At 44.9% G+C, this 25,709-nt stretch overlaps 1 protein-coding gene across 6 annotated transcripts in view; it reads left to right on the top strand.

Moving 5' to 3' along the window:
• The window catches only part of SLC39A11 (solute carrier family 39 member 11), a 369,359-nt gene that overhangs the window by 216,991 nt on the left and 126,659 nt on the right, over window positions 1-25,709 (top strand). For 4 of the 6 annotated variants that reach the window (XM_087441496.1, XM_087441495.1, XM_087441494.1 and 1 more), the window contains one exon: window positions 8,789-8,959. The exons of the other annotated variants lie outside the window; for them this stretch is intronic. In XM_087441496.1, the coding sequence (XP_087297622.1) occupies window positions 8,789-8,959 (171 nt within the window). The remainder of the gene's footprint in view (window positions 1-8,788; window positions 8,960-25,709) is intronic. 6 annotated transcript variants of the gene reach the window in all.

Here is a 25,709-nt window from a genome sequence, read left to right as displayed (position 1 = left end):
GGAATCGAATCAGCCTCCTGACACAGGCAGCCTTTGGCCCTCTGAAAATCATGTGGCTTGTGATTATTAGAATGATAACTGGATATCAATTATAGTTACAAAGATTGTAAGTAAGTTTATCATCATGTTCCTTAAACTCCAGATCCTTCTCTGCCTAAAGGCTAATAACTAAGTATAATAAATACTTCAGTTATCTTCCCATGAAGCTTCCGTGGTCTCTAACGGAATCTTTTCCTGCCCTGGGTGATACATGACTCATCAGTGCATCCTTGAAAGGTTTTACGCTGAGACAAACGTGTGGCTGCTTTCAGAGTCGACGGCAGTCAGTTTGCCTGACTTCTTCCCACCCTAGAACTCAGACCTTAAATTGGGCAGAAGTAGGACCGTCAGATAAAATACAGGATACCCAGTTAAATTCAGATTTCAAATAAGCAGTGAATACTTTTTAGTATAAGTATATTCCATCCAATGTTTGGGACATACTTAAAATATTTGTTTTATCTGAAATTCAAATGCAACCGAGCATCCTGTATTTTTATTTGCTAAGTCTGGAACCTCTAGCAAGGGTCCTGTCCACACTAGCTTCTTTTTGCTTTATGTACTGTTTGCAAAACTGCTGTGTTGCGTACAAGAATCCAGGGTTGTGGAGGGAAAGAAGACTAAGAAAGCAAGAGAAGCTCTCAGATATCCTCAACTTTCGAAGAGTTTTATTCCAATATTAAGAGAGAACAGTAGCTTTTGGGACCATATCAGATAGTGGATAAATGAAGCAGATAACCCTTTTTTTTAAAAAGGCTAAATTATGGTGTCTTGAACTCTCAAAAACGGATTTAAAAAATGGAGGCTGAAACTCTAGCGGGGCCAGGTGGAAACATCTGTCTGATGTGTAATAATACCTGCTGCTCCCGGGGAGCTCTCATTAGTCACTGACAAACCCAAGTGGATCACAGGAAAATTACCCGTCTCTGTAAGGAATTAGCTAATCATATTATCATTACTTGAAGAGGCCTCATTTGGACAGAAGACCTTTCACAAGAGAGGAAAGAAATATGCCTGAAACTGTGAAAAATGTTCAACTTCACTTGGAGTCTAAGAAATACACATTAAGGGAAATGTCATTTCCCCCATAAATGAATACATTTATTTTTAAAATGAGAAATACCCAGGCTGACTAGGAAATGGCGTGAGAACTTGCAGGCTCTGCTCATGGGAGTGTAAATGGCACAGCCTCTCTGGAAATTAGTTAGACAGATACATCAAGGCCCTTTGATCAACAGTTCAATTTCTGGGAACTTTGTCCAAATTTCTGATTGTTTATGTAAGTTAAGAGTTTTACGGTGATATTTATGAGGAAAAAAATTAAAAATAACCTAAATGCCCAATGGTATGAGAAGGTAAATAATACTTGTATTCCTTGAAATGCTTGTATGGTTTTTAATCATATGGGGGAAATGCTTGTGTTATGTTTAGTGGGAACAAAAAGCAGTCTACAGTTATATGATATCTCAGGTATGTAAAACCACATGGAAAATCATGGAAGGAAATACACCAAACGTGATATATTATTTTTTTTAGGTGAGGTGATTATCTGTGATTTAAATTTTCTTCTGTGTACTTTTAGGGTTTCCAAGTAATATGCATTTATATCTTTATAATCAGAAATGAGGTTATTGGCAGGAGTATTTTATTTGGGTCACTCTCTCAATAGTGAGATGGATCAAATGGCTGACCAGCCCTGCTTTGACCACTTAAGCCCATTTAACTTATTAAATTCATGAAATTTAAATGAATGCTCTGCTGTTGGTTTTATGCCAAGACTTCACATTTGCAGCATATATGTTGGCAGTTCAAAGGGGTTCTAGAGGATCTGAGGACGTTCCTGGGTGAGTTGCCTTGTAAGGCTCAGAGAAGCTAAGGAATTTCTCCTGGGAAAAGCACCGTAAGCATCATTTTTCCTTCTTGCCTTACATTGTCTCTTGCCAAATGATAGATTGATTGGAATTATATTGCCAATCCACAGCACTCCCACCTTCCCAGTTCCTGAAGTTGAGTCACATCTCATGTGTCCAGTGGGGTCTAAAGACAGCATTTAATGCTGAAATGTTGAAGGGTCTGAATCACCCCCTTGAAAATCTTCTTTCTCTCAAACCACCGGGACTTGGCCCTAGGAAGATCAAAAGTCAAAAGAATTAATTTGTTTTATTTTTCTCTCCATTTCAACTGACACCTCTCCTTTTTTGGGAAATGGAAGCCAAAATCAGTTGGAAGAGGTGGTAGTGGACGGTGGAAGGGAGCAAGGGGTAAATGAAGGGAATCTTCTCAGTTTATTTTCAGATGCATATGCCTGCATTTGCATTTGCAAAATGCATGTGTGATACAGCTCCACTCTAGCTCAATTTTCGGAAACTTGTTGGCCGACGGTTAGTTACAAGCAAGTACCTGAAAGATTTAAGGATCTTTGCGTCAAGATTCACCTCCCTCCATCTGCAATAGGATTTTTTCCTCCGTGCCGAGCTCTGTTTCTTGGGATAGGTCGGCCCCTCTTACATATTCCAATGGTATATATGAATCATGAAGCAATAAACAATGAATTAGTGTCCGAAGTCAAGGAGGTACTTTCCCTTGGTCGTGCCCATTCTTGGTGGGAGGGAGCAGAAAGAGTATGCCCCCATGTGGCAAGAGTGAGGCACTGCATCATTTAGCATCTGGAAAAGACAGAGCAACCATTCAAACTCGAATAAAAAAGAAATGGTTTCACAAACAATAGGCTTAGAAATAAGCAAAATGCCCTCAAGCCATTAGAAACCAGAGTCACAGAGGCTAAGAAATTTAGAACATATTTCTGTGTTTTAAGTGAAACAAGTGGAATATGAAACTCTACGTTAAAATGTCTAATCAATAGTAATAGCTAACGTAAATTGTGCCAGGCACTGTGCCAAGGTCTTTTACATATATTTTAGTTCTCATAACAACCTTACTAAGTAGATATGATTGTTAAACCCATTTTACAACCAAGGCACTGAGGCACAAAGACAGCATTTGCCTGAAGCCTTATGGCTAATAGTTGACAGAGCCGCAATCCCAGAGTTGATGGGGCCATGATCCCGTGGTTGACAGAGCCACAATCCCATGGCATCCAGTGTAATCTACCATGTGTTCTCTTCATTTGCACTGACTGCAAGTATGTAAAACATAAAGGTGCATGAACTGGGCAAGAGGTAGGGACAAATGACAGTCATTGTGTTAAGGGTATTGGGGACGTTTTCTCTTTGGGGAATGGTTTTTAATATAGTCACGTTTACAGCTTTACAAAAAGGAACAGTGTGAGAGTTGTGGATAGGTTTCATTTTGAATGTCTCTGAGCTGGGGGGATTTCTGCCAAGAATGGGACAACCACGTTGACTCTGTCTTGAGTTTCCATGTGACTGTCAACAAGGGCCTTCGTGGGCCTTGGTTTCTCTAGGTGCCAGAGTTGATGCTAACCAGTGTTGAGTAATTAGTTCATGTTCAAATTCTGCATTAACTATATAAAGGAAGCCATTCTCATCCCATAAATGATTAAAGAAACAGAACCAAATTCTTAGCAAGCGTTGTCACACTCATGTTGATAATTTCTTCTTCCCCAAATTATGCTGATTCTCTGGGAAACAAGAAAGAAGGAAAAATATAAGTAAATATAAGTAAAGATCTTCCTCTTTCCCTGCTTTTGATCAGCCTTTGGATTTTGTTTGTGCACGTATAGTACCTAGAGGATACGTATCGCCAACTACTCTTCCTTTTTGTTTTGTAACGGGTTTAGGAAGAAGGTATTTTTCCAGGGGTTTGAAGTTTTCTGCGCTGAGCAGATGAGGATTTGCCTATTTGTGCTAATTCAACCGAATCATCTCCAGTGATATCTTGGGGATATTTTTGAAGCTCTCGAGGCTGGTGATCTGTTAATCAGCGTTGCCGTATTCATTGGAGCCTGAGGTTCCGTCATCGGTCCTATTAGATTGGGTCAATTACATCATCACGGGGACAGCAAACATCCTGCCTCCCTGGTGGGACCGGTCCCACGGGTTGTGAAAGCAAAGGTTAACTTGGCATTCATCTAGCAAGATGTTCTCAGTTTGAGGTCCTTACATCCATAAGGATTCAAAAATTATTTCAAAATCATCTGTCGTTTTGCTGGAGAGAAGATTGTAGCTTCCACTGTACTTTCAAAAGCAGTTGCTGATCCAAAATGGTTTAGAGCCACTGATCAAGGCCTTTAACACTTCACAGGGGAGGAAGTGGAGCCCTCAGGGGGAGGGGGCTTTCCCAGGCAGCAGGGTTGGCTCATGGCCCCCCAGCTTGTGTCTGCCGGACCAGGTCTGCTTTTGCTCTCTGAGGCAATGTGTTGGGACAAGAATCACATCCTGTGTTTGGGGGCAGAGGAAACCAGGAAGCAAATGTGTCACATAAGGTCACCCTGTGATTCAGCAGGGAAAGTGAGCCTTGGCTCCGTCTGTCTGTTCCCCTGTGGTCCTCATTCTCAAATGAGGCAACGCGGTGCCTCTCCGGGAGAGATGAAGTGGGGGGATGACGGGCTGAGCCCCAGCAGGGGGTGCCTTCTTTGTGTGGATTCATAGATGCTCCAGTTTAAAAAAAATTTTTTTTGATGTTGAGCAACTTTGAAGTCTTTCTACTTTCCCAAAAGAATTGTAACCCTGTGTTCCGTAGTTGGTGTTAATAAATATTTTCTACTTACAGCTGCTTTACACTTAGAGATAGTAGGTCTAGTGGGTTAAGAAACAATGTTTTCATGAAACATCTTCAGGTTTGTCTGTGAGTGGGAATGATTATAAATATGAGATTTGCACTGAGCCCTTTCCCCTCTGGTGTCAGTCAATGCCGGCTCACCAGACCCTCTCTGCAACCTAAATATCTCTGAACTAAACATCTGAGATTTCAAGCTTCTAAATGTTACTTCAGGGACTGCTCCTGCTACCTTTTCTGGCGAGCAAAGGAGCAGATCAACACTCTCTCCCTCCACCCCCAGTCAGCCACGGGGCCCTGGGTAAGAGGTGGCCTCTGGAGGCAAAGGACCTGGCTTGACTTCTGAATCCATCTTGGACTGACTGTGTGACCTGGGACCAGTGATCCACCTCTCTGCTCTTCAGGTTCCTCATTCATTAAAGGGAATGGTCTCTCCTTCATGGGGCTTTTGTAAGGATTGAGGATTAATTGAGGATGAGTTCTCAGTACCACCTGTTAGCCCATGTTGCTGATGACGTTTTCCATTTCTGAACTTGACAGACATCGGCTGTTCCATCCCTAGATGTCCTTCCTCTTTGCCAGCCCCTACTTCAAAAGTGCCCAAACCTTTCCTCTTTCAAGAAATCTCACCGGCTCTTGTCACTCTGGCACACCCCTACACCCCACCTCAGGCCTGACAATTGCCTCCATTAACCAGTCACCCTTTGCCCACGGCACTGATGTTTCACCTGTTGCGTGCGATGGTTTAACCAGCCTTTCCAGGAGTGGCAGGAAGACTCATTGCTCAGGATGCATTCGTACTCTCTGTAATGATTTATTTGGACTAATTTTCCTTGCTGCAGACTCATTAGTGGCTGTTACCAAATGGTGGCTTATTAAACTTTCACAAGTACGTCATGCGTTCACACCCTCCGGTTTCCCACTAGAGACGGCACCGACATCAGTTTTCACACATTAGGACTCCAAGGCGACGCGTGCATCTTTACCTCGATTAGTAACTCTTTATGCCTCTCAGTGTTCCTATTCAACACACGTATGGTGCTGGAATGTGCTAATGGTGCCCCCATCTCTGTTGCTCTCTGTGCATTATTTGCAGGAGATTCAGAGTCGGATCTTTGTGACGCTGACAAAAATAAGCACCGCCTTCAGCGCTTGTTAGAGAATTCATTTCTGCCCCTTAGATTTAAAGGGATTTATTTGTGTCTTCCCTGTCTGTCCTCTCTTAAATTATGAAGTCCCAAAGGGAAGAGTTTTGGGGTTTTTGTTGCCCCTATCAACTCCCACTGGAGGGCATCTAGGTCAGGTCTGTGCTCTCAGAGGCAGCCCAAGGAATCAGTGGTGTTCACTGACTGGTCCAGGAGACAGCCCAGCGCCCTTCGCCATGACGAGGCTTAGTTCCTAGACGGCACTCGGGCCTGCTCTGCTCGAGTCTTTAGTGTTTATGGGCTTGAAATCCCAGATGTATAGTTCAATTTCCCCATCAGCCTCTGCAGCCTGAGTCATCAGATATCGTCAACTCAGAATGCACAAACGCATCCCCCATGTGTGTACAGATACACGTGTGCAAACATACTTGAAAGCTGTCTGATATCAGAAGCAACAAAGGTGGTTCCGAGTGGCAATCACATGCTCGCACACGCACGCATTCTCACACACACAGTGTGGATTCCGCACAGTGACTGTTTGGCTTTGTCTTATGCAAGTATTGTCCATTTGAGACAGCTGCATTCTCAGAGGGCAGTTTTGTGACTTGTGGCTACTGACCATTGGAGGGCTGGCTTCCCTGCATTTCAGAGGCTTAATAAAAGGCCCCTTCTCCCTACGAGAGCTGAGATTCAGCTGTTTGTGGAAGCACCAACTGGGACCTGGGGAGGAGGGAGTCTGCTTGCCCTTTGGCGCTTTCTTACTCTTCAGGCTGTACTGGCTTGATGTGAGTAAACAAACACAAAATGATTTTCAAAAGAAGTGGTTTTTTTCTTTGCATGTTTTTTGAAATATAAAACAGTATTCCACCTAGGCAGGTTCATCCCAAAGGGGCATCAAAGATTTGATCAAGTTTACATAGTGAGATTCTGGTCTTTAAATGAAGCCCCTGAGGGGGTGAGATAAACAGCCTCACCTTGCTTTACAACAAGGACTGAGGAGAGGCCAGACCAAACGCCATGGTCTGAGATAAAGGAATCCCCAAAGTTGCCTCCTGTTTCTTAATTTGACTTTGGGAAAATTTTCTGCAGCTTTCAGCTTAGAGATGAGAGTTCTTTTGCTTGTGGAAAATGTGTAAATAGAGAACGAAGTAGAAACACCACAAGAGGGGCCAGCCCCGTGGCTCAAGAGGTTAAGTGCGTGCGCTCTGCTGCGGCAGCCCGGGGTTCACCGGTTCGGATCCCGGGCTCGCACCGACGCACTGCTTGGCAAGCCGTGCTGTGGCGGCGTCCCATATAAAGTGGAGGAAGATGGGCATGGATGTTAGCCCAGGGCCAGTCTTCCTCAGCAAAAAAAAAAAGAGGAGGATTGGCAGATGTTAGCACAGGGCTGATCTCCTCACAAAAAAAAAAAGAGAGAAACACCACAAGAGATCCCTCTTACCCTTCAGGTTGATGACCATTAACTTCAGCGCAGGATGTCCCCCAGCAGAGCAGAGTATCAGTCAGGCTTCTGCTGTTTCCTCCAGTGTGAGGAGCCACATAATTTATCTTCCAAATCAGGACGTGTCTCAGAGTGACAAGGGGAACTAATAACTGCCTGGGATAGCAAGCCAGATAGAAAGCCAGAACCCGGATGCGTGGTTGCCCTACTCTCAGTGGAGATCCTAAAAATCTGCTAGTGACCTGTCTGTGACATCTAAGTTACAATTTGCAGGTGCTTATGATAGAGAGACCCTCCTTTCCATTCATGCCACCACTTTATTTAAGATTTGCTCAAGACCCTCCTCTTCCTGGAAGCCTTTCCCACAAATCCATCCCATGCTGTGAGCCACAGCCTAGAACCTCTATCTCACTCTTGTTCTGTGTTTCAGATCCAGGCGATTTGCCTCCATTAGGGATAAACAGATAACCCTGGGGACCGTGGGTATTTGGGACAATCTGGCCCTAAGACATGACACCCTTCAAATATATGCCCAAAAGGGAGTTTTTAAAAGGAGAGTTAGCTCATGAACCAACCCCATGGATGGGGTACTGTAGTTGGCCCATGAGGGTCAGAATGTCCTATGGCACACAGGCTGACGTTCCTCTCTCTCTCTCTCTCTGTGGCTGCATGACTTCCCCTCTCTGTCCATGTGCATCTGCATCCTTCTGTCTGTCTGTCAAGCTCCTTCCTCGTCCCATTCTTGCATGGTCCATCGTGACTGCCCTTACACTACATGACCTTTCGGATTCAGAGTCCCGAGTCCTCCCACATTCCAGTCTCGCTTCCCTGGGGAGAGAATCTGATTGGCTGAGCCTGGCATCTCATCAGTTCCCCTTGAGTCAACGTGACCGGGAGAGCAGGTCACATCTGACATAATTCTCTAGGGCTATGGGAGAGAGGGAACACGTAGCAACAGCCACAGTCCACACATGGCCCTTTCGTCCAGTCTCTCATTTAATCCTCACAAACCCCCACGGAGTAGGTGCTATTATTATCCGGTTTTGTGAATCAGGAAACTAAGCCACAAAGAGGTAAAATGGCTTGTTTAGCATCACACAGCTGATAAGTGGATGAGTCAGGAAGTGAGCCAGGCAGCCTGGTTCCAGAATCTGTGCTCCCAATCACTACTCAATTTCTCTTAAATAGGCATTGCTAGGATATCCCATTTTCATCTCTTTTACTCTTTATAGTACCTGTACATGGGGCACTCAGTGTCCATTCAATGAATGTTTGCTGAATGAATGAATGAGGGAATGAAGGACTGAGGGATGAAGGGATAAACAGAAGAATACACGGTCCATTAGGAACTTAGGAAGTAGGCCATTTCCAGGTCTTGAAAGCTTCCTCCTGCTGCTGCTTGTCCGGGTACCAGCGTGCACGTTTTCAGAGTACTGTCTCTTGCCCTCCCTCTCTTTTTGCTCAGACAAGAGTGAGAATGGGGAGGCGTATCAGAGGAAGAAGGTGGCGGCCACCGACCTGCCAGAGGGCCCTGCTGGCCCGGTGCCTTCTCGAGGGAACGTGGCACAGCCCGGCGGCAGCAGCTGGAGGAGGATCGTGCTGCTCATCTTGGCCATCACCATACACAACGTCCCAGGTGAGCTCTTGCCCCCAGCCGTCCAGCCCCTGCGTACAGGTACAGGCGCTCTGTCAGCTCAGTTGCCTGGCTGGAAAAGGGGCAACGGCAATCATGATGCCGGTCCTTTTTTGAGGGGAGTGGGGGAGGGAGTGCAAATCTTTCTTGACTTTATTTTTTGGGTTACTTGTTCTGGATTGATCATTTTATGTTAAAACTTTCTGGGGGCTGGCCCGGTGGCTCAAGTGGTTAAGTGCACGCGCTCCGCTGCGGTGGCCCAGGGTCGGCCGGTTCAGATCCTGGGCGCGCACAGATGCACTGCTTGTCAAGCCGTGCTGTGGCAATGTCCCATATAAAGTGGAGGAAGATGGGCACGGATGTTAGCCCAGGGCCAGTCTTCCTCAGCAAAAAAAAGGAGGAGGATTGGCAGATGTTAGCACAGGGCTGATCTCCTCACCAAAAAAAAAAAAAAGACAACTTTCTGTTCCAGTTACTTCAAACAGTTTCATTCCTATTTCCACCTGTGAGTTCCTTTCTTTACGTCTTTGGTACCAAGTCATTTCGAGCATAAATTCATAACCACTGCATGATCACTGTGGGTGTGCCTTTTATAAACATGCGACGTCTCTGGTTCTGCTTAATGCTCTTTTAAAATATTGAATTCAGTAGAGTTTAACACTGACATTTGCCATATCTGCTTTCTTCACATGGGCATCTTTCTGAACTGTCCTTACCAATCCTTTCCTTTTTAGTATTTTGGAGTAATTTGTTTTGTGTCTTTGGATTTATTTTAATAGAAAAAAAATTTATTGATGTTCTATTTAAAAAATAATATATGTTTTAGAGTAACTAGAAAACACAGATAAGCATAAAAAAGGATAAAGATATTATAAAAAAAATAAATCAAGGGAACCAGAGGAACTCCTTGGGTTGCATTTTGGAATTCTAGCTCTACTACTCACTAGTTTATCGTGACAAATTCCTTGAGCTTTCTGAACCTTGGTCTTCTCATCTGTGAAATGGGGATAATGCTACTACTGAGGTAACTGGGATATTATTTACAAAATAAACTACATTTATTTTCATAATTAAATAAGATGAGATATGTGTGTGTGTACACACACACACACACACACACAGATTTGCTTGGGCCATATGAGCAGTTGAAAAATGGTAGTTGTTATTAGCATTAACAATTCTCCTGCCCTCCTTTCCAGCTGTGATTTCCTCATCTTGAGTTCCTAAACATTCTGATCCATCTTTCATTGTTTTGAAACTCGAGTTTGAGGAATGACCTTGCTCAGGGAGCATCCCCGGCTGATATATTATCTGAGTCCTTGCAGAGTTCATAATATCAACCTGTGACCCTGTTACAGGAGCAATGACTTGATTGGGCCAAGCTTGCTAGAGGCACATATTTCTCTTTGAAGCTCTTATAGATGTTGCTCTGTTATCTTCTGGCTTCAGTACTTGTGGAAGCAAAGGCTACAGCCAAACCGAGTTTATTCCTCTGTGGGTAACTTGATGTTCTTTTGCTTATACAATGAAGACTTTTTGGTCATCTTCAAAGAATGAAAATTTCAATATGCTATATGCTCCAGTATATATTAAATCTGTCTAGAACACTTTGCGTCCAATTACTGTTTAAGCTCAGATCTTCCTCTAGATGAGAAGCACTTTTCTCTATTATTTCTATCCTGATCTTAGGAATTTCTAATGTATTATCATATAGGCTGGTTTGCCCCAAATTTGTCTTCAGTATCTGTTTCTTCTCATTTCCCTCTTGGCTCTTTCCCTTTGGGTTGTGAGTAAGCTCTCTGGGTTGGTTTTCTTGAGCTTCCTATTCTGTATGCCTTGAGATAAAGTCTTATGTGGGACGCCAGTGCACTAAGTGGAGCAACGTGGACTTGTCCTGGTGGGAGGGTCTGGTCACGTTCACCCTCAGTATCTTAAATAGCGCATTGCAAGACCGAGGGCTCTGCGGAGGACAGCTTGAAAACCTCCACAGGCACTGTCAACCTGTTAAATGCTAATCATTAGAGAAAGAGAAGTTACTTGTGTTGTCTCTTCAGTCATAACAGTCACTGTCTTTCTGCCATTTGAGACTCCTTTAACCAGCTGAAAAAGAATGAAGATCTGTCCAGTGGGTTTAGAGCCAAAAGAGATAACCATACTAGCTTGAGGTATCCTGTGGTGATTCTCTGTCTACCTGCAGAACAAAAATTGTTGTAAGATCCAGATTTCATAGCAATGGACTGTAAGTACCCAGTACTCAGCTTTCTCATACCACCCTGCCACTGCCCTACTGTGTCCCATATGCTCAACTGGAATTGTTTCCTGGCTCATTTTGAGAGAAGGTCAGGGAGAGGCCGAGTACAGTCTCTTAAATGTTTATTGACTCTAGTAAGAACGTGGATTAAGGCCAGAAACAAAGATGTGTTAGTAGGAAGATGTGCAGAATGACACCAAAATTTGATGATCCTAAATCAGCATGGATTCAAGTATTCTTCTTCCCTAACAAGACACCCTCTTCTGGATCTTTGGCATGTCCAAGTCCAAGTTCAACCTTGTAATTCTTTTTTGGTGAATGCAGAAGTATCTTTTGAAATGAGGATCGAGTGGCTCAGAGGAATCTCAGCTGAGCTGTCTTTACCAGGAGCATGGTGGTGGTAGTCACTGGCTCAGTAAACTGGAGAGCAGCTGGCTTGCCTGGATCGAGAAGTTTGAAGGGAAATTTCTTTCCCAGTCTTGCCTTTATTAATTGCATTTTAATAATGTGCCCTAGATACTTGAGTTATATCAGTCATAAAACAGACCAAGATCCCCTGGCCTCCTGTAACTGTTATAGTAGGGGAGATAGACAATGAACATGGCAATAATAAGTGAATTATGTATTGTGTTAGCAGGTGGTTAATGCTAAAATGAAAGAAAAAGTTCAACAGCGCAGAGGAGGAGATACAGAGTGTTAGAAGAAAGTGTCGCAATTTTAAGTAGGGTGGTCAGGATGGGTCTTATTGAGACCTCCTTGCATTTGAGTCAGCCATGAAGATCTCTGGGGGACAGTGAGTATTCCAGACAGAGGGAGCCACCAGTGCAAAGGCCCTGAGGCAGGAGCCTGTCTGGCACCTGTGAGGAGTAGCCAGGAGTCCAATGTGGCTGGAGCAGGGGAATGGGAGGGAGAGGAGTACAAGGTGAGGGCAAGGAGGCCAGCCCTGCCCCAGGTGGAATTCAGAGGCACTGTTACTCTGTGGGAGATGAGCCACCCCACCCCGTTTGACTTGTGCCTTAGAAGGTTCTCTCTAGGTGCTGAATTCAGACTGGACTTTAGAGGGGCGAGAATGGAAGCAGGGAGACCTGTGAGGAGGCCACTGCAGGAATCCAGGTCAGAGACGATGGTGGCTCAGATCAGCGTGGTAGTGCTGGGGGTGGTGAGAAGGCCTCCCATCCTTGTCTGTTGAAGGGGGAGCCAATGGGATTTGCTGATGGATTGGGTGTGGGATGTAAGAGAAAGAGGGGAGCCAGAAGGAGCCCGAGGTTTCAGGGCTGACCGGCTGCAAGGATGGAGTTGCCGTCCACTGAGGTGGGAAGACTGCAGCTGGAGCAGGTTTTGGAGGGAACATCAGGAATTCAGTTTTGGACTGTGAGGTTTGGTTGCTGGTAGACATTCAAGTGGAGATACTGTCTAGGCAGTTGGATGTACGAGTTTGGAGTTGGGGAGTGAAGTCCAGATTGAAGGGATAAATGTGTGAATCATTGGCGTATGCGTGTTATTTAAACCCATGACAGTGAATGAAATCACCAAGGGTCTAAATACAAATAGACGCGTCTCCAAAGACCCTCCCTGGGGGGCTCATTCCTTGAGTCTGGAGCTTCTAACTCCAGCCTGAAGAGAAGCTCACCTGCCCGCACTTCCCCACCAGCTTCATGCCCTTTGATGAGAGTCATTTCAAGAGCTTGTCTGTCACCAGCTTGCCTTTGAAAAGGTCTTTTCTTTAACATTATCTTTTATAGTTTATTAAAAATTTAACCAGAGCTTTGACATTCCCTGAGACTCTGGGTTTTAAGATAGACTTTTCACAGTGACTAAATGGATAATTGATTTTTTTGAAGTTTTTTGTCTTTGCTGGTTCAGTTTTATATGTCCTGAGGATGACATTTTCTTAAAAAAAAAATTGTTTTTTAATGTGGAAGGAAAAAGGAAAGCTTGTTAGTTGAGTGTCCTGTCTCCTGGAGATTTCTGGAGTGGCAAGGACACACACGTAGGCATCTGCGCACACCTAGGGCACTTGGGTTTATATTTAATTCATATGTGCAAGGACAAATGAATTCTGAAACTTCTGTGGATCATGGTCCTCCTTAAGAATCTAATAAGAGCTACGGACCCTCTCACAAGAGAATGTTGCACACATAACAGTTTGCAGGCAGTTTGGGTGTTCACAGACCTTGTGAAGTCTATCCACAGCCCTAGAGCAGGAAAGAACCCATACTTAGAGGAACAAATGTGCAGGTGTGCCAGCAGTGTAAACATTTTAGGAAGAAACGGTAGTGACTGATGGAGGGCAGCAGATGTGAGCCTGGCTGGCCTGTGTGTTGGATGCAAATCATCCAAGGGTGGAGATGCCTCTCCACCTCATTCCGTGTTCCTTCTCTGGCTTTGCTTGTGTGCATTTGTGGGGTGGGCTGGGGTGCTCGAGTCCTCTGGAAAACGATATCCCGAGGAAAGGACATGTTTTCTGCAAAAGCAACCCCAGACTGTAGCCTTTTGAGCACACTGTCTGTTAAAGTGCTTTTCATGCAGTATCGTAGAGACTCAAGGGCTCTGAGCCTTCCCAAGAGTTCTGGGCCTTAGGAAAACAAGCTCCTTTCCGTGTCTGAGTGGAATTAGAAATCAACTAGCAATTGAGTTCCTACTAATCTCTTCTCACGAGGAGCTTATGGTCTCAACAGCGCACTGTTCTGTGGCTTTCTGCATGAGAAAGTTAAATTCAGAGCTTAAAGGGAATCTAGAGGTTCGCTCATTCAAACCCTACTCCATCTGAAAATTTAGAGGAGTGTGTTAAATTACCACGGTGGTTCCTTCCAGCCCTGGCATTGGACGATTCTGTGAAAAATAATACAAATAATACAGTGTTACTTTCATTTATTTAACAGAGTTGTCATCCTTCCTTTGTGACACCTCACTATATCCTGTGTCTGTTTCTGTCATGATAGTCATCACCCTGAATGGCAAATATTTAAATGTGTTTGTTTCCCCCGATAGATGGAGCTCCTTGCAAGAAGGGCCATGCTGCCTTCTGTTTTGGGTCCCTTCTTAGAATTCATATTGAATCTCAGTATATATTCGAGCACCTGGAATGACTGGTACGTGGTGGCACCTAAACACCGTTCTAGGAGAGGAGAGGCCATTCGAGAGGCAGGTGTCCCAGCTCCCTTTTCACCTCGGCCACCAGGTGGCCTAAGGGATGATTTTAACTTCTGTGGGTCTCTGGGATACAGTGGGCTTTCCTTTGTGTTTGAAGTTATTTCTAAAGATCCATAGAAGAAGAGGCTAGATGAGTTGCGTGCTTTTTATTTTCCTCTCATTAGAGTCAAGAGTCAAGTTCACTTTGCTGGTTGTTGCTGTGACCTAGACAGAGCTGGGGGACACTGCTTGTGTCTCCAGAACAGCATGATGGCCAATTTTAGTTATTTGGCTTGGCTTCATTGACCTCTCCTAATAGACCACAGTTCATGACTTTAAATGAAATTCTTGAGGTTTTAATTAGAAGTGATTTTGTTTCAGGGAACAAAAACCCACAAATTTATACACCAAAATGTTAACAGAGGTTGGGTATTCCTGGATTATGACTGATTTTTATTTTCTTCATGTTTTTGTGAGCTCAGCTTTTCTGTAATGAATATTTATGACTCGTGATCAGATAGAAATGTTTTTTGGAGGGTGGATCTCTATCACCTAATCACCTCAACACCCGTAACGCCCCCAACACACGAAAAAGTGTAGAAGTAAGAGTTATTCGTTTACGGCTGAGATAATCTTACTGGGGTTGTTTTATTACAGGTTGGAAACAATGAAGGGTTGTATTAGCTTCCTATGGCTGCCATAATAAATTATCACAGACTTAGTGGCTTAAAACAATCCAAATTTATTCTCACAGTTCTGGAGGCCAGAAGTCTGGAATCTGTTTCACTGGGCTAAAGGCAAGGTGTAGGCGGGGCTGTGCTCCCGCTGGAGGCTCTAGGGGAGAATCCGTTCCTTGCCTCTTCCAGCTTCTGGAGGCTGCCCACATTCCTGGCCCTGTGGCCACATAACTCCAGTCTCTGCCCCCGTGGTCACAGTGAGTTCTGTTCTGTGTCTAATCTCCCTCTGCCTCCTTCTTATAAAGAGTCTCGTGATTGCATTACCCACTCAGGTAATCCAGGATCATCACCCCATCCCCAGATAATGCAGGATAACCACATCTGCAAAATCTCTTGTCATGAGAGGCAGCATTCACAGGTTTCAGGGATTGTTGGTGGTGTGAGCCTGGGCGTTCAGTTCACCCTGGTGTGGTCTCCACAGCTGCAAGGGTGGCTTTGGAGGGGCAGCACTTAGAATTGCAGGAAGGAGCCAATAGCTAGAAAAGAGAACTTAATGAGTCTTCATTTTCCTGGGACAAAGACTGAATAGAAAATTCTATTATTAGATGTGGATCTTTCCATGGAAAACACTGATGCAACAGCCTCTACTTCACGTTGCTCTGCTTCTAGAAACCGGAGGGGTGTTCTCCGTGGCCAGAGACCCTGGCTCGTTAATGAGTAAGCCAAGCACCACTCAAAGCCACAAATCATTGGCGGTAATAAAGTACACTGATAATACTAGAGGCTGCCACTTACTGGGGCCTTTTAATGTTCCAGATGTAAGGTACTCTATGTATGTGATTTAGATATTTGTATCCCTGTTTTATGTCGTAGACACGGAGACCCAGAGAGATTAAAGACCAAGGTCAAGGTCACAGAAGCAGGTACAGGGAGAGCTTGATTCAGGCTCATCTCCAGTCTGCCTCTTGCTACGGTGAGCTACATTTCTTTCCTTCCAGTGGATCACAAAGGTTCTCAGAGGTGGTTACAGAAGACTTCAGGACATGCCTCTCACTTTAGGAAGCTCGCCACCTTAGACGTTGATGCCTGTGGCGCCACGTTGGCGTGTTGATGTGATTGTCACTCTAGATGCAACAGGCTCAGTTGAGCAAGGAGATCTGGGCAGAGGAGACCTGGACGGGAAGCCTCATCCACACACAGGGCCTGTCACTGTGGGCGCTCTGCAGATATGTGTAGAATGAACGCCCGTGCAGCCCCCACACACCCATCACCACCGCCAAGTGAGGGCGAGGCAGGACCCCAGCGGATCGTCAACCCTTTAACCACATCAAAGAGGGTGACGTGAAGAGATGGGACAGCATGGGATTTAGAGTCAGGAAGGCCAGGGCTTGGATCCGGGAGCTGCCAAGTGCCTTACTAGCTGAGTGACCTTAGGTAAGATCATGGGAGTCTGTTTTCCCATCTGTAAAATGCAGAAATATCTATCTCGCAGTTCAATATTAAGTGAGATGACAGCGATGGCAGCAAGCAGGGCACTCAACATGTTATCTGCTATGAAGTGCATATCACGATGCCCAGAACAGTGGGACCTGAGAAATGTTAATTCCCTCCTGCCCTCTCCTCTTCCCTTATACCTCTCCTCCCTCCTGCTTTTGACTTCACTTCGCTCCTCAACGATCATTTGGTTCTGGTCTTGGTGGTCTCGAATGGGACCGTCTCAGATCACTTTTATTTTCATCTCCAACAGGTTATATTTGAAGATGCTTTTCCTTTACCCCAGGAGTTTGGAAACACTGTAATATTCTCCTTTAATTATCTGTGTCTCGGTGGGAAGCCTGACATTATAATTAGCGCAGGCTCCTGTCTAGGATGACATTTTGCTCAGCATATCGTGTTCCTGTTTCTGTGCTGTCGCAGAAGTGGCTAGCACAGTCCTTAATTACACTGTTGGGTTTGAGCCTGAGAATGGACATGGATGCCCAGAGGGTGAAACTGCAACTCTGGGATCCCTGTGTGATCCCCAAAAATGTGACAGGGCAACTGTTAGATTCGCTATCAACTCCTGCCACGTGCTACAGACACACAGGTGCCCGCGCCCTACTCTCTGGCCTTCAGATCAAGTAAGCTACATTCTAAGGCTGCACGGGGATTAGGGTTAAAATCGAGACTCATTTCCATACTAAATTTGTATCCTCCTCCATATTATGTAAATTAAAGAAAAAAATCAAAGCAAGAGAGTTTGAACACATTTTTGTGTTAGGACTCAAAGTTTCCAGTAACTTCCAGTTGTCTTTCTACTATGGCCAGGCAGGTATTGGCTAGAACATGGTTTTAGTGAGGTCTTCTAGACTTGTGTGGTCCAAGACAGCAGCTACTAGCGACATGGGCAAGCAGAGGCTTTAGAGTCAAAAAGGCCGGGGCTGGATCCTGGAGCCACCAAATGCTCTACTATTTGTCAGAATTAAATAAAATGCAAAATTTAGATCCTCAGTCATACTTAGCCACATGTCAAGTGCTGAATAGCCAGCCATCTACAGCTAGTGATGCCTTATTGTACAGCACAGATACAGAACAATTCCATTATCAGAGAAACTTCTATTGGATGGCATTGCTCTAGACTCTTAGCAAAAAATGTAACTTCACGAATTGTTTAGAGCCTACCCAAGCTTGTCTTGGGATGAGTTCTATCTAGGGGAGACATTTTGTTTCCTGAGACAGCTGTTCTCAGTCATGGGGTGTGTCAAAAATATATTATGAATAAAATACTTTAAATGTCAAAAATTGCAAATAATTAATTTTTTTAATAAATTAAGGGTGATACAGAGTCATCCCTGTGGTACCAATCACTCTTGTTCCCTTCGGTTCTGATCTGGTTTCTTATTTCTTGAGTAGGGGACAGCAAGGGATGAGGGTGGTTTGTGCAGGGGAATGTGCAGCAGGCTTGTCATCATGTTCATGCCTGATGTTGGGGGAACTGGAAAGAGCTGCTCCAAGGACCAGCTCATCATCCTCTCCTCTGGGTGTTATGGGTTATCTGCAAATAGACAGACACATCCCCATGCCCCGAGCAAGGCAACGTCATTGGTCTGTGTCGGCTTAGCCCCCTCACAGAACAGCTTCTCCCAACTTGACTCGGATTTTGAAGAAAGGACATTAACTGTCATATGAAAACCACTGCCACATTTATTGTCATATTTTTGCCAGAGACATTGCCCAGTATGTCACCCAGTGCTCCTAAATAAGATACTTATTTTAGAATGCACTGCCTGGAAAAGCTTGGCCTCCCCTTTGAAAACAATATTTATAATTTATTGTGTATATCTTTTTTTCTAACCTTTGCTGCCAGGAAGCACAGAGCCCCATTCGCTGCTTCGATAAGAATGAAATACATTCTTATGGTCTGATTATCTGAATTCTCTCATTTTACAACCTATTGTTCTAGTGCACTTTAATCCATTTCAAAAGGAGAGAGGTTGTTAATTAATCGGCGCAAGTGATTTTATTCCTTTGTTGCTAGTTTTTTTCATTTTGTTTCCTGGGCACAGATTATATTTCTAACCAGATGCCTGGCCTGAAAAATGCTTTTCTCTGGTTATAGTGGAGACCAGGTGAGAAGTGATGGTTTATACTGTTCAACCAATCAATCAACCAGTACTTTCTGGAGTACTTTCTATATGGGAAGGATCTAGATCACCCCTGTCCAATAGAAATATAGTGCAAGGTATATATGTAATTTTCAATTTTCTAGTAGCCATGTAAAAAAAAAAGTGAAAAGTAGGTGAAATTAATTTTTTAAAATATATTTTATATAACCTAAAATAGCCAAAATCTTATTATTTCAGCATAGAATCAATATAAAAAAATTGAGATGGGGGGCCGGCCCGGTGGCGCAGCCGTTAAGTGTGCACGCTCCGCTTCAGCGGCCCAGGGTTCACAGGTTCAGATCCTGGGCGCGCACCAACGCACCACTTGTCAAGCCATGCTGTGGCGGCATCCCATATAAAGTAGAGGAAGAGGGCACGGATGTTAGCCCAGAGCCGATCTTCCTCAGCAAAATGAAGAGGATTGGCATCAGATGTTAGCTCAGGGCTGATCTTCCTCCCAAAAAACAAAGTTGAGATATTTTACATTCTTTTTTTCATTCTAAGTCTTCGAAATCCAGTGTGTTCTTTACACGTCTGGCACATCTCAATTTGGATGCCCAGTTTTCAGTGGTTCAAGTGAACTATAATCCTAGTCCTACCAAGACAAAGCTGTGTGTAATGCAAAAAATATTTTATATTTCTTCAGTTTTCAAATTTAAACTTAAATTAATTAAAATTAAATAAAATCACTCATTTTCTGTCACACTAGCCAAATTCCAAGTGCTTTGTAGCCACACGTGGCTTGTAGCTGCCGTGTAAGATGGCACAGATCTAGATATCCTGAGATACAAAAAAGAATAAAATACAGTGCTTGCCTTGAAAGAGCTTCTGATCCAACAGAAGAGAGGAAGTTTATACACACACATTATAACGCAGTGGAATGAATCCATCATCACAGGGAGTCATCACAGTATAGGCAAGCCTTCAGAGCAAGGGTGTCATCTTTCTTTTGGGTTGGTGAACATGGAAGACTTTGAAGATGGTGCGATTTAAAAAATAATATTTACGGGGCCAGCCCCACGGCATAGTGGTTGGGTTTGTGCTCTCTGCTTTGGCAGCCCGGTTCATGGGTTCAGATCCCGGGCGCGGAACTGTGCACCGCTTGTCAAGCCATGCTGTAGCAGGTGCCCCACCTATAAAGTAGAGGCATATGGGCACGGATGTTAGCCCAGGGCCAATCTTCCTCAGCAAAAGGAGGAGGATTGGCAACAGATGTTAGCTCAGGGCTAATCTTCCTCACCAAAAAAAAAAAAAAAAAAACAATTTACTGCTTTAAGAGTTGCGATTGAGGGGCTGGCCCAGTGGCACAGCGGTTAAGTGCGCATGCTCCGCTGCAGCAGCCCTGGGTTCGCAGGTTCGGATCCCAGGCGCTCACTGACGCGCCACTTGTCAAGCCATGCTGTGGTGGCGTCTCATATAAAGTAGAGGAAGATGGGCACGGATGTTAGCCCGGGCCAGTCTTCCTCAGCAAAAAGAGGAGGATTGGTATCGGATGTTAGCTCAGGGCTGATCTTCCTCACCAAAAAAAAAAAGGAAAAAAAAAGAGTTGCGATTGAAACCAGCCCTTGTAGGACTGATCGCCAGTGTTTCCATCCACAGTAGAGGGGATTGGAGGAGGCAGCAGGAATGCCCTGCACAGAGGCAAGCAGGAAGGGTCAAGGCCACTGGTTGGGTACCAGACTGTTCTCTTTCTTCCCACTAGTTAATGAGGTAACTAGGAGGTATCTATGGCCACAGCACCGACCCACCTCCCTGTGTGCGGGGCAGATCATTTTGTCTCAGGAGTCGTCTTTTCTGCCAGAATTTTATCACTGCTGTTCAGTTCAGCTGGGCGGCTACACCATAGGCCAAGGCTGCAATGAGAAATACCTTCAGACCCTTTCCTCCTCCTGAAGAAGCCACTCAGAGGATAGTCCCTACTGCACATGGGCCAGCTGCTGCTGTACTCATGAATCAGAGACATTACTGTGTCACTAAGTAGAAATTCCAGAGTCTCATGTGATCCACACTGGCTTTACGACGATCTTTGACAAGAGCTTGGCTTGTCTTTACTTCACTGTAAAGAAAATTGCAAGGGCCGGCTCCGTGGCTTAGCGGTTAAGTGCGCGCGCTCTGATGCTGGTGGCCCGGGTTCGGATCCCGGGCGCGCCCCAAGGCACCACTTCTCCGTCCAGCGCGAGACCGAGTCCCACGTACAGCAACTAGAAGGATGTGAACCTATGACGTAAAACTATCTGCTGGGGCTTTGGGGGGAAAAAAATGAATAAATAAAATCTTTAAAAAAAAAAAAAGAAAGAAAATTGCAGCTTTTCTGAAATCTTGGTTTATAAAAATACCTGGCACGTTTGCTAGCAGGATGATCCACCAAGGAACCATCTCATCTGCTGATGTGGCCTCATTTGTTCAGAAGCTGTAGCAGATAACAAGTTTAATCAATTGATAACATTTGAGGTGCATACTTTATAATAATAGTCCCAGCTCATTTGTATTCATATATGCTAATTTTAGTGCATATTAATTATGTATTTAATAAGTCCCTGTTTATTCTATTTTGTCTCCATTCCCTTGATAGCTGTTATGGTGTGGAGTTGAGAATAATTAAAATGTTACTTGTGTTCTGCAAATAGCAATTAACCAAGGATGAATTCTGAAATCAAAATTCCATGTTCTTTCCTTTTCCCTGATTAGATACAATGAGTGAAATGACACCTAAATGTACTTCTAGGTCTATTCTTCGCTCTGTTGGTTTGTCTCACTTTTCGGGGTGAAATTGCCAGTTCAGCTTCCCACTTAGCACACATGTGTCGTGACTTTACTTAAACAACTTCCATTGCTTTTGGCTCCCATGTTCTTGTTGACATGGAGACCCATTCAGAGTGATAAGCTCAGCACGGGGGTTTGGGAGAGGAAAGGAAAAGACAGGTTGCTCTGCACTGAATACACAAGGGGATGGAAGTTCTGCAAGTTCAGTATGTGTGAACCCCTTGGGGGCTTGTGATGAATCCAACCTTCCTCCAATACCTAGATTTCCAAGCTGTTTCAAACCACTCTCCCTTCAGTGGTTAAGCCACTGAAGGGAATAGACAACCCCATGGTCTGTGTTTTCTGCATATTACCTGCCCAAAGGGGCAGCACCGCATCCTCATTCAGGATCTTATCCTAATCAGTTGTGATTCTGCCTGCTCATGCAGTGGTTGGTAGCTATTGGGAGTATCCATTTGGTCCCATTTCTTTTTGTCTTGAATCTTGGGTCAAAGCTTGCCATGCCCCAATGTCCTACAAATTACTAGAGCATAGCAACTCCCTCTGCCCTCTAATCTCCTTCTTCCCCTATTTCTTGTATTTCCTAACTCTGGAAGTGGCCCTAAGCAGTTAGTCTTTGTAGCTCATCCACGTGGCTTAAGTTCGGCTTAAGTTCTAGCCTAAGGTAGCTATTGTAAATTGAACTCAAATGAGGGCTTGAAAATGAATTCAATCCCTTCTGCTCAGTAATTGTATTCAAGGGAGAATGAACAAGGAGAGGCATCTCAAACAGATTCATCTTATTGATAGGCTACCGAAAATAATTAATTAGAAAATATCTCAAAGCTCCTGGAGACAATAAAATTTGGAAATTGCATTTGAATTATAGCAATTTAGACCATATAGCCAAATTCCCCATTACTATGGATAAGGAAGAGGAATCAGAATCTACAGTTTCTGTCTTATTTTGAAAATAACTGACTGTGTGAACTGTGTGATGGTGTGTATGACAACTTCCCCAAGTTGTGATTTCCAGATCCGTGAAGGAAGGTGAATAATTCTGCCCGCCCCACCCTGCTTCCCAGGTGATATGAGGGTAAAATACAGCCATGGACACGAGCCTGCTTGAGAAGTGAAGGTACTGGATAAACGGCGGCTGTCCTGATTATTGGATAAGGCAGCTGAAAGCACTGTTTGTGGGCGCCTCCACTTCCAAATTCCCTTGCCTTTCAGCTGCAGAGCTTTGCGCTCATCAGCTCTCTTCTCTTGCTCTGATTAAAGTTCAGGGCTGTCATTTCCAGACACTTTCTTCGTTTGCTCCTCTTCTCTGGATTCTCAGAGATCCTTCCTGGCGCCGGGACCTTAGGGAAGAGGTAGAGCTGTGCTGGTGGGGAAAAAAAAAATCTCTGAATCCTGTTTTCAGGTGCAAACAAAGTCGTCTTAAATGTCAATACAGCAATATAGGCATTTTCTCTCATCTTTTAATCAAATACTTTTCTCCAGCAAAGCCATTTGTTTACAAAATCAGCAAGTCACAGTGGCGACTTAGCTTTCCTTTCTGTGCCCTGTTCTCAAGGGTCAGCCTCCCCTTCACCCTGTCGGTGCAGGGGATGTGGGAGAAACCAGCTGATGCACTGCGTTCCTGACCCCTGCAGAGGACGGAGGAATACGCCAAGGGGAGGAAAGTGGAGAGGTGGAATTCCAGGCACTGAGGACTCGGGCGGATGCTGGGGCATGTATGGCTTTGGTGAGGATTTTGGGGGCGGTGCACCTTTCCCTGCTCCTTAGGCTCTACTCTGTAAGGGACCACTTACTCCGCCCTGGTTTGCTTGGTCCTCCAGGACTCCAGCTAAGTGCTGGGTTTTACCTCCCAGTAATTCTGAAGAGTGCCCTGTTGCCTAGAGACAGGAGCCGGTGCCTGGAGTGAAGATAAGGTTGTCAAGGAAACCAAGCCACAAATTCCCTTGTTTTTCTTCGGGTTGCTGGACAGAAGAGTAAAGGATTTTTCCTCTGACAACTAGAAGAAAAGTATCTCCTTTTCTGTGTGTGTTTTAAACAAATTGATGTGTTGTCCAAGACACTGCCGAGTTAGTACCTGAGTTGACAAACAGGGAGTTGAGTTTTGCACTGTTTTTTTAAATCAGTGAACACCTTCTGATACAGACAGAATTAAGCAGCCATTTTAATCCTGATTTTTTTCAGATGTGTGGACCCCAGGACCCAGCCCCTCTGTATTATATAACCTAGTTTTACTGAATTCTGAGTTTTCATTTATGGCCCCAGCTTTTCTCTTTTCATGATGATGTGATTTTCTTTTTGGAGATTCATAGCAACAGCATCCCCCTTTTCTAGTCTCCCTCTTTGAATTATTTGCATGTTTCAGGTGGTGGTAATCAATAAACCTAGACATCTTCCTCTTAGCTCTGGTGTTTGTGATTCGGAAATAAATCCTTTTTGTGGTCGTCCTCAAGGGATCCTTGTTGAAGCCACAACAGTTCACATCTGCTCTAGGGCAGATCACTGCACTGAGGAATTGGAAGGGCCACACCCAGGAGTGGGAATTTGAAGGCACAGGTAAAGAGCTCTTCATTTATCAGTGGTAGCAGTTTAGCTCCTAATGCTAGAAGCCTGCTGGGAGCTTGAGGAATCATCTGTATGTGAGTGTGTGTGTATGTGGTTGTGTGTGTGTGTCTCCCTCTCCTCACCCTCTATGGCCTTACACCTTTTTCTAGTTGTCTGTTAGAGTTAAGAAAGGTATTCAAGGCCCATCTCCTTTTCTCCTTCCCTCCTGCCTGTGTATTCCCCTTGAGTAGCATCACGAGTTTTCTGAGTCCCTCTGATCTGTTTCTCTGTGCCATCCCCGGCTCTGCACAGATCTTCTGCTCCACTAGCTGGCATTCCTAATCACACTCCTTTCTGTCCCGTTACTGAGTTTTTGGGAAAGTTTTGGATCCCAGCGCTCCATGGAGGAGTTGGACAGTTGCTCAGCCAAGTAAGGGAGTGGAAGCAACACTGAGGGGGATGCTGCTGCTCCACTAGTGACCGGGAAAAACAGCCCCAGGAGTGGTGGTGGGGGGGGGGACAGTTAACTCTTTGTGGGCGTGTGAGTACTGTGGGGGCTGGGGAGGAAGGCAGAGGGGTCGTTAGACAGTATAAGACGCACGGGATTTTGATGAACGGGAAAGGGAAGCGAGAGGAGAGACCTAGGTGTTTCCGGAACCCCCGACGTGAGTTGTTCTTGGCTAAGATATTCCTCAAGTGCTAACACACTATTTTGTTTTGACCTCCAATATGGGGCTGTGGCTGTCTTTTCAGATTCTTTTCCATGATTCCCCTCCTCCCATCCAACGCCCCCTCCCCCCATCCACACACGAACAAAGAACTGCTCAGGGGAAACCCTGTGCTCTGATTGGTCTAGAGGCTGCCACACCCCCTCCCTCTACTCCCTCCTCTCTTTCCCTCTGTCCTCCTGTTTCTGGCCCACTCTTCATCAAACCGATTTCTACTCACCCTTCAGTGCCCAGTTCAAGGGTCACCTTCTTGTGGAACATCACCTGATCCCACCTCCTGCCCACTTTCCCAGTGTGTGTTGGTGGTCCCTCCTGGTGACCCCAGCACTCTGGACTCCCCCCAAGCTGCATTTCCCATCCTGTTCTATAGTGACTTCTCCCTGGCAAGAACACAGGCCCTTTGAGGGCAGGGTCTTGCTGACCCCTTGCTGATTCCCCAGCACCAACCATAGATCTGCAACAAATGAATGAGGCGGTGGTGAGGGGGCCCACAGCCCTGGCTCTGCCTGTCATGTTGGGGTGCTTTGTGAGGGTGCCCTGAGCTGCTCGGGCACAGCAAGGGAGAGAGGGGAGGTGTAAGAAAAATTAAAGGAGCAGCTGGGAAGGCCTTGAAGATGCACCCGTTTCACTTTGCTTAAGATGACTATAAATATATGCATGAGATGGAGTCATCCCAATAACTTGATCTGGGGTTCCAGATGACCCTTTAGATACAACAAAATTCTGCTATTTGGAAGACAGTGTCAAAGTCTAGAGGGGAAAATAGTCAAAGATTATTCTGCAGAGGACAATTTCACCTAAACCTACCATTTCTAACAGGAAATGGGACTACTTTTATTACGATTGTCCATACATCATATCACCCGACTAAATCATCGGTGATCTTCCTTCTTCATGTAAGCTGAGAGGAGTCACAGAAGTTATTTGTTTTCTGACTTCAGAATACCTGTTGTTAGTCGACAGTGAGCTGGTGAGTCTGGTCTGTCATCTTACCTGTCTAACCTGGAGTCCTCCCAC

This window comes from Ceratotherium simum, chromosome 16, assembly GCF_057802395.1.
Source record: "Ceratotherium simum simum isolate JZ-2026a chromosome 16, ASM5780239v1, whole genome shotgun sequence".
In the NCBI taxonomy this organism is placed as follows: domain Eukaryota; kingdom Metazoa; phylum Chordata; class Mammalia; order Perissodactyla; family Rhinocerotidae; genus Ceratotherium; species Ceratotherium simum.
This window is presented reverse-complemented; position numbering and strand designations above follow the sequence as displayed.